Source organism: Trachinotus anak, unplaced genomic scaffold (assembly GCF_046630095.1).
Source record: "Trachinotus anak isolate AG129_WGS33_773 ecotype Australia unplaced genomic scaffold, CSIRO_AGI_Tana_v1 ptg000010l, whole genome shotgun sequence".
Classification (NCBI taxonomy): Eukaryota; Metazoa; Chordata; class Actinopteri; order Carangiformes; family Carangidae; genus Trachinotus; species Trachinotus anak.
In genome coordinates, this window is record NW_027273861.1 from 22,118,389 (window position 1) to 22,127,500 (window position 9,112).

Consider the following 9,112-nt stretch of genomic DNA (forward strand, 5'->3'; position numbering starts at 1 on the left):
AAGCTCAGAATTAAAAATCACACCGAAAGTCACTGATCAGTCCTTTGGCAGTCCTTCCATTAAGCTTGAATAAATTTTGTGACGTCCAGCGTTTGATACCAGAGAGACAAGCCATAACTCCAGGAAATGTATCAACACCAATTAGTGGAATGTAAAGGTGGGTGTTGTTTGCATAACAGTGGAAAACACACGTGAACAAAGTAGCATCTGAATGCGGATTGTTGTGTAATGATTCGATGTTGATAAGACAGGAGAAAATAAAGAAGTGATTCATTCCTTCCTTGTGCTGTGTGGCAGAAAAAACTTTCCCATGATTGAATGAATGAATGAATGAATGAATGAAGAGCAACAGTGGAGTACTTTGTCAGGAGAGTGGAGATGCTCTTATCAGTGAGAGCTCTGCCTCTCAAACAGGATGTGTCTGAGAAATCTTCAGCAGTTTTTTTTAATCCCACTGCCTCTGCATTCTGTCTGACTCTTCCTTTGCCATGTCCATTATGTCCAGTTATCCCCATTCATTCAAGGCAGGGCACAGGTTCAGTCCTGTTGGAGTGAACATTGACTTACTTGCAGCACTGCTTCAAGTCCTTAAGTATGTTCACCTCTAAGAACCTTCTCTGTCTCTCCTCTCTCTCTCTCCTCAGTGAGATTCACCGCAGCCAAAGCCCAGCAAGGCCATGCTCACACTATGACCACCACAATGTAAGTGTTACAGTATATAGACAAACCTGCCATTACTGAGGTGGCAGTCTAACTGAATTCACTGGGGGTAAAAGCACGGATGTTTGGACTGATCGTAATGAGCGGTTTCTCCCTCCAGATGAAAACACTAGTCTTGAAATTGGTTGTGTCTTGGGTCTGGGGAGAAAGGTAACACCAGCATATTATTGAAAGGATGGATTTGAAAGTGCTTTGGAAATTTGCAATCCATGATTTCTTGCACTGAAATACATCTGACAGTCATGAAATTATAAAAGTGAAATTCTTTCTTTGTGGACTCGGAAACTTTGCAGAGATTCATTTTCTTAAACTGAGCATGAGGATTTCGGAGACAAAGATGCATGAAAATATGACTGATCGGAGCAGATTTCTAACGAAGTCCAATGTTAGAGTATCTGATAACAGCTGATAACACACTGGGAATTGTTGGGTCTCGTAATCAATGTTTGAAAGAGTCTAGACATGCTTTATTCGAAAGGTGCCTCGAGATAACATCTTCTGTGATTTGGTGCTTTTTCAAGAAAAATTAACTTGACAGCCCACTAAATCTTGTTTGTTTGATTTGATGGTGAAAAACTGGGCTTAACTGTGGTAAATAGTAAAAACTGTTGTAACTTCAGACTAAATCGTTAAAAGTGAAATCTTACTTTACAACATTATTGCATGGGTTCACAAATCAGATGCCAACGGAGTAAAGGTGTGTTATTTACTTTGCCTACACACAGATTTGTCTCTACTCTAGAATAATGACTCACAGTCAAGTGTTCTTGTACCCCTTGGGGCACCAATGCTGTTGCTTTTGTGCAGCTCAGTTAATTAAAAAAAATACAAAGTATGATGTGATATATCCATATCACATCATACTATTAAAAATATATACACATTTTGTGAGTGTGAAGAGGAAGATAAACAAATAGGATTACAAATTGCCCTGATGTTGAACAAATTACAGGCCTGAAGATCAGAAAAGCTGTAAATGAGAAGTGCTGAGCGGTGTCCTTTGTGTCAGCTCTTCACAAGAGAGCACCAGTTTTTCCGCTGTTGTGTGTAACTGTGTAAAACTCAAGTTCCCGGCATTGGATTTTTTATAGTGGCATACAAGTGGACACCTCCCACTGCTTTCCCATAATACATGATGTTTTGTAATCATTTCATAGTAAGAGATAATTTCACACCTACATTATGTTTATACAGCGATAAATTATTAAAGCAACTATTACTGACTGACTTAATTTCTGTCTTTATTTTCTTTTATTGCTCCCTATCTATATTATTAAGTCTTTGCTCTTTGTACAGCTGCTCTCTTGGTTTTATTTCCTAATGAATTCTCCCTTTATCTTGTCTCCCTCCCGTTTACCTTCTCTCTGTCCATCCATTGCTTATGCCCTCTCTGTCTCTCTACAGGGTTCATTCTGTAGTGTTGACAGTCCTGATGCATCTTTTCCTGGTGTCCCATGGTGAGTTCCACCTCCATCACATTGGATGTAACCTCTCAGCTTTGCATTATGTCTTCTTCCAGATTGCTTTAGTTTCTTTGGAGTTAACAGATCAGCTTACTTTAGAATGGTTTCATCTGTCGAAATCTGTTTTTTCAGAGAAAAAGAGATGAATAATTTACAATTCCAAGAGCCAACCACCTCAAAGTTTATTTTATTTTATGCCATCACCTACCATTAAATACCTCAAATAAGAATGAATAACCTTTCAGTGCCAAGACCAGAAGATACAAAAAGATCATTAAAGAACCATCCCCCAAATAAGAGGTTATTTAACTGATGATGGTTCTTTCCAAAACCACAAAGTCTTTTGAGGAGCCATTTAAGCATCATTGTTTTTCTATGATGAAGTGTGGATGTTGGTATTTTTCCAGAGGAATATAATGGTTAAAGGGCTGACAGGAAAAGAAGGAGTGATGGTGCTAAAACAAGGGTCCAGTTTTGTGCTTGTGTAGTCTTATCTATAATTGTAAATGCTGATGTCTGAATTGCATTCAACACCCAGCTGATAGTTTAATTTGTCTTCAGACCCAGGCATAGTAACATCTCTGCTGCCACCTTTGTGTTACATTTTCAGCTCATGAACAAAAACAATTAAAATTTGAGTGATACAGTCATTCATCCTCTCTTCCTTCACACACTGGATCAAGGAACTACCATACAGAGGCTGTCTTTGCTGGTGGTCACATATCTATTAAATCTCTGTGAAGGGGTTCCTCAGGATTCTGCTTTGGGACCACGTTCAATCTCTTTCACTAATACCATCTGTTCTTCTGTAGAACATTTGAAATGTATTTTTTTCAGTCGTGTATGTTGCGGCTTCTTGACAGGCCCTGGAAAAAAGACATCCCACAAAAAAAGACTTAACAAAGAGTAAATCTTTGTTTGCTTCTTCCACCATAAAGTCTGCAGATAGCACATATCTTGGCCTCTGGGTAGATGATAAAAGTACTTCTCAAAAAGAACCACTGACCTAAACACTCATAAGAAAAGCTTTCTCACGTCATTTTGTGAGTACTGGACAATGGTGATACAATTTAAATGCACGAAACATCATCTTTACTTATGTAATTAGATGTTTTATACTTCTCTGACATTTCTAATGGCATGACATGTCAATGGATGGACATGGAAGTCATTAAATCCTGAAATCCCTGTTGCTTTTTTTGTCAGTTGTTGGCAGTAGTTTCAGCTTGGATTTGACACTTCTATTAAAGTAATACTCACGGACTGAAGAGATAACACTGGTCACGATGTGTAAGTCCATGCAGTCTCCTGACACACACGACGCTGCAGCTTCATACCAGTGTTGACACTGGAGTCCTTGAGATTTATTGTGTTGCAGTGGGCAGATTCCCCTGTGTGTATGGCTCATTTGGTTTCAGCTGCCAAAATGAACCCCCCCCCCCTTTTCTTTGCAAGTACCGTTTGTTATCCACTGCCCGTTGTTAGACCAACATCATGACTTTCACCTGGGCTCAGATCAATAATGTCAGGTGTTCACCAAATGGCTCTTTGTGCTCCTCTTGTCTTTCTGAGACACAGACACATCTTTCCAGTGGCTGTTACTTCACTTAAAGAATACAAAATTACAGAAATGAGCATAAAATTACAGAAGCAAACATAAACATAACTTAAATAAATATAAAAACTTTTTAGAATTTAAAAAACATTGCTTTCAGTATAAAAAAAAAAGGAAATACTACAAGATATTCATCACACTGTCAAGTGGCTTGCCTCATGCAGAAAAATAAAACACACACAAAAAAAAGAAATACAGCATAAATCATCAGTTCAGTTTTTTTCTGTCCATGTGTCCAGTCTGAGTTCACTTGTTTGCCTCTCTGTGAGCAGGTGTTCAGTGTTTGGAGCCTGAGGAGGGAACCTCTCTCCAGACAGGTGCGCTGGACCTCCCATGGCAGGATGAGCTGTGCTGTGACTCACCTTCGGCCCACCTTAATGTGGAGGAAGGCGGCACACACAAACCTGAGTCAAACCGCTCTGAACCAAACCACCCACAGGATCCCCGCTGCACCTTCAGGAGCCTAACAGCCCAATCACATCCTCATGAGCCCTCTGGCGGTAAGAGTTCATTCAACACTGTGACGCAAAAAACTGTTTCTTAACTGATGATTCATTTATCTATCAGTGTTTCCATCTTATGAGTTTTCTCCAACTGAAACTTTGCTCAGTACTGAATGTCATATGTAACAATTATCATGACTCTCTCAGCCTATGGATTTACCTTCACATATATAATCCGGGGCATTGTTCACTTGCATCAATGTCACATACTACAACAGGAAAAAGTTTTACAAGTGCACAACAAGCTTTATATTTCTTTATGATATTATCATGTGAGGTTGCAGTTTAATGAGGTCAGCTTGTAGCAAAGGCTCAACGATACTTGGTCACTTTGTTGTAAGGAGAATTTATCATTTCTATTTTTTGTGATGCATAAAGGTGTTCTCTTTTCTTTTAACCAATACATTGTCAGCTGCATCATAATGTAATTTAAGAATAACATAAAAGTTCTTATGGCACACCACAATTTTACAATTTAAGTACCTTTTGTCCATAGTGGAATTCAGTACAAAGTGTATTTCTGCTGCACTTTTAATTTAACTTAAAGAGTTTCAGTTCACAAGGAGAAACCACTCAAATTACTTGAGTAGAATAATTAGAAATATCAAAAATAATCAGCACAAATCTGAGAAACCCTGAATGACATTACAAAACTACATTACATGCTTTGTACAATATCTGTATGTGGTTATGATTGTATGGTTAACTTCAGGGAACGGTCACAGGCATAGAAAATAAATTAAGGTTCACCTGTGGTGATGATTAAGCAACTAAAACACTTGGTTAAAGTTCAAGACAGATCTGGGTAAATGTAAAAATAAAAAGACAAGTCTGTGACAGGACGTGCACTCCGGTCTCGTACACGGCAGTCAGGGGCTATACAGCCAAACACCACCTGAACCTGATGCTCTCAATCCCTGCCTCATTACATAAAGGGTACACTATGTCCCGCTCTACGCTGCTACTTAAGTGGTGGTTCCTACAATTTAAAGGTATCCTGTGGAGTTTTTGACCACCAGTGGTGTTACAGAGCAGTGTTTCGATGAGTGGGCCCTCGTGATCCTGCAGGTGATCTGATACACATTCCTATTTTGTGCAAATCCATTTTCAACTTAAGACAAAATATACAGCACAAGCATTGATCTCTGCATCAGGGAACACTGTATTTGTTTACAAGAGCAGTGGCAACAGGGTGGCTGCACGATGTGTCCCCTGCTCATCAGCACAGACTGAGGGGTTAGTGTGACACAGCCTCATGATCTGCTTGCTTGTCATTGATAGAGATGCCCTCCAAAGATCAGCTTGACAGGCTTATTACACAAGGACTCCCTGCTTCTTTTGTCGGTTATCAACAAAATCAAACCAGCTGCTCTTCTGTGGCAGACAGAAGGACCACTTTTTTATTACAGGGAGAGAAAATGAGAGGGTCAGTAAGTTTAAAAATCAAATGGGGGCCAGTTCAGATGATAATTACGAAATGCTCTCTTGGTGGAGGTGAAGGTGGAGTTGAGGCAATACTGAGACACAGCGGAGGCGAGGAGGACTTGTTTTGTTGCACCGATCTGTGAGGCGGTGTGACACGTCCAGATCAATGGTGATTAGCCAAGACCTTCCAGCTTCATGTGTGCGCAGTGATAATTAAACAGAGAAGCTAAAGGCCTGCGCTATTCCTCCTGATCTCTGCCACGAGTGTGATTCAGCTCAGTGTTACACACTCACACCAAGGTCCGCGGGTTATGTTAAGTCATTTCTCTCATTCTTGCTTGTTAGTCATACCTGTTTTGTTCATATCTTTTGTTGCTTTGAGCACAAAAAAAACCATCCCCAGCAGAGATGCGGGTTAACGATTGCAGGGGGCTGAGACAAAAAAAATAACAACTCTTGATTAGCATAAAAATCATCACCTTTCTATGATAAAACCTCTAATTTGAATGAGTTCAGCTCTTCCAAAAGCGAAGACTTCAGAATGAATTCATTATCATTTTTCTCCTCCACCAGGCTGGAGGAGCCCTGTTACTGTATTCTGCAGTCTTGTACCTCACTCAGAGAACCATTGCTCAGAATATTAATCTAGGCTTGTTTCTGAGAAGCTTTCATTAGGAGGTCACACTTGGCTGTTCTACAACATCTTGGGATGGAGCTGATGGTGCTACTAATATGAACATGTAATTTCTTGTCAGGCACCTGTTTAGGCATGCTGTGCAGAATTGATGAAAACTGGGAAAAATTAACTTGTGATCTCCAGTCTCACGACCAACCGTCAACCACCGGTCTGATGGCGATCAGTTTACAACCTCTGTTGTGAGTATGAAGATGCACCCTCCTGTTGCTTCATTCCAGTTTGGCTTTTCCAGAATGTGTGTGTGTGTGAGAGAGAGAGAGAGAGAGAGAGAGAGAGAGAGAGAGAGAGAGAGAGAGAGAGAGAGAGAAAAAATGAGAATGAGAATGGGGGGTGGGGGTAACCATTTGTGTTTACTTTGATGAGCAGAGAGGGAGCTGTGTGATATCATACTGGCTCCAGGCTTTTATTGTGGTGAGGATAAAGAGCTCAATTCACCACTGATCTAACACACACACACGATAAGAGATGCCACACATTATGTTGTACACAATCAGACTGTTCTGGGATGTTTGCATGGTCCATTTATTAGCTGTACTGGAACTTTTGATCATATCACACAATCTTCCCAGTTGTCAAGAAGTTGTTAATGTTTCCAATTTCGACTTTTTTCTCAACACTTTAAGGACTTTTCCTTCTTGCTAATGTAGATAAAATGACATGATGAGAAGCTCCATAATTGCTAGTAAATTAATCTTGAGATGAGATTTATTCTGATCAATAACCCTTAATTTTTCTAAAAAAGCTTTCAGATATTTTAAAAAATTTCTTCTTAAGGTTCAAAATCAACAAAACAATGTGGAAAAGTGAATCAAATGTGACACAAGTGAATGAATGTGACAGGTGTTGGAAAACATACTGAAAATACAATAACTTCTAACACGTCTCCACATTTTTGCTGCTCTTTGGACATTCAGAAATATTTAGTTTTGACGACAAGTTTCAAATTCATATTGTGCTACACTGAGAACACAGTTTCACCAAAGCATTTTTCCATCTATTTCCAGGCCCCGGAAACAGGATTCACAAGTGAACTATGGGAATCCTGCGTCTGATAATCCTGTTGTCTGTGAAGCGAAGGATTCCTTCATGTGTTCAGTCGCCCTTGACACCACAACAAGCTTTGTCACTGTGGTGACTGTCAGCATCTCCAACGCCACAGCTCTGCCAGTTCTGCTCAGAGTTCCTGCCCGACCTGGTAAGAAATGGGATTTATATCATGCCTTATTAGAAAAAAAACTGGCACTGAGAAGGGGTTGATGGCAGCAGAATGGTTATCCCAAAGGCCTCTGGAAAATCTGAATGTACAACATGTTGAGACAGTTAATATAAATTCTGGTATTGCACAGTGATTAGGTGTGAGCGCACTATTTTTTGGAATAGAATGATTCACTGTTTTAAATGCTTTACAGTAAGTTATCAAAAAGTAAGTTCCCAGCATCCACTTTTTTTGAAAGTCTTTTAATTACTGGCATTAACACGCTGAGAATAAATTCAGCCATGTATGAAGATGATGCAGAGCTCCTTAATATTTAAACACCAACATTTACCAGAGTCCAGCTTCAAAGTGATGAATCTGGGCAGATAAAAGGAAAGAGTTTTGTGCAGTTGTGATGGGAATAGAACTGAAGTTTGGACGTGGCTGTGTGTGTGTGTCCACAGTTTCACACTGATAGACAAGGACTTTTCAAGGTTTGGTTTGTTCAATCAGACCTCTCTGGTTAAACTGTCAGAACAGAACAGAATACATTTTGTTCACTTCGCAGTTTTATCCTCTTCCTCCAGTCTAAGGTACAGTGTCCTTAGTAAAACCTTCGTCCTACAAAATTAGCTTTTTCTGCTCTTACAAAACTTTCCATTTTTTTAAAGTAAAAATCAGCCGGTACTGTCAGTGGTGGTCCATCCTCTACCTCACTACCTTAAGAGAGAAATATTTTTACTCTGCTACAGTCGTTGAACAGCTGCTCCTTCAGATTAAGATTTTATGTACAAAACAATACTGACCATCTTATTAAGTTATGCCTTGTTATAGATTAAACTATCCAGCACCATTTTAGCCAGCAACATCAATGCATTCTTTCAAATAAAGCATTGCTTTGCAAGCTACTAGTTACTTCACAGTGGTGGAAGTTGACCTACAGCGAAGCTACCGTGGTGAGAAATCTAATTTAGTTAATTACAACTTCTTAGAAAAAGTAGTTCAAAGTAGTTCTTTGTAAAATAATTGTTACAAAATACAATTCAAAAAAGTCACATGACAGTTTATTGCGAGAGGTGCCTTCATGTTCACAGGTAATACTCTGCTATTTATGGGAAAGGAACATCAGCTTTGGTTTTGTACACAATAAGTGAGTGTAGTCATGGTGATTCTTCCTCAGGCTGAGATTCAGGATGTTTATCCATGATGCCGTCACTGTGTGAGCACTGAGCAACACCCGACCTTGGCTTTTGCACACGCGCTACACAAAGGTCAAATGTGTGGTCGTGACTGCCTGACGAATGCATTGCCTTCACGGTGGTCAGGGCTGTAGAGACGCATTGGTAATATAAATAAAATTTATAAATCATTTCTTCCCTTTTATGGCCCAAAGTCTAACTACTTGAATCTCTATGAACATATGGATATAATTAAACTACTGGTTTAATTAAATCACTGTCAACAGACCACAAACACTGAACACCAATTATTTAG

The 9,112-nt window shown here is 39.5% G+C and overlaps 1 protein-coding gene across 2 annotated transcripts in view; it reads left to right on the forward strand.

Moving 5' to 3' along the window:
• lepr (leptin receptor) overlaps positions 1 to 9,112 on the forward strand; it is a 41,175-nt gene that overhangs the window by 18,671 nt on the left and 13,392 nt on the right. For both annotated transcript variants that reach the window (XM_071486176.1, XM_071486175.1), the window contains 5 exons: positions 645 to 702; positions 2,125 to 2,177; positions 4,071 to 4,298; positions 6,482 to 6,602; positions 7,428 to 7,618. In XM_071486176.1, the coding sequence (XP_071342277.1) occupies positions 689 to 702; positions 2,125 to 2,177; positions 4,071 to 4,298; positions 6,482 to 6,602; positions 7,428 to 7,618 (607 nt within the window). In that variant the 5' untranslated portion in view covers positions 645 to 688. The remainder of the gene's footprint in view (positions 1 to 644; positions 703 to 2,124; positions 2,178 to 4,070; positions 4,299 to 6,481; positions 6,603 to 7,427; positions 7,619 to 9,112) is intronic.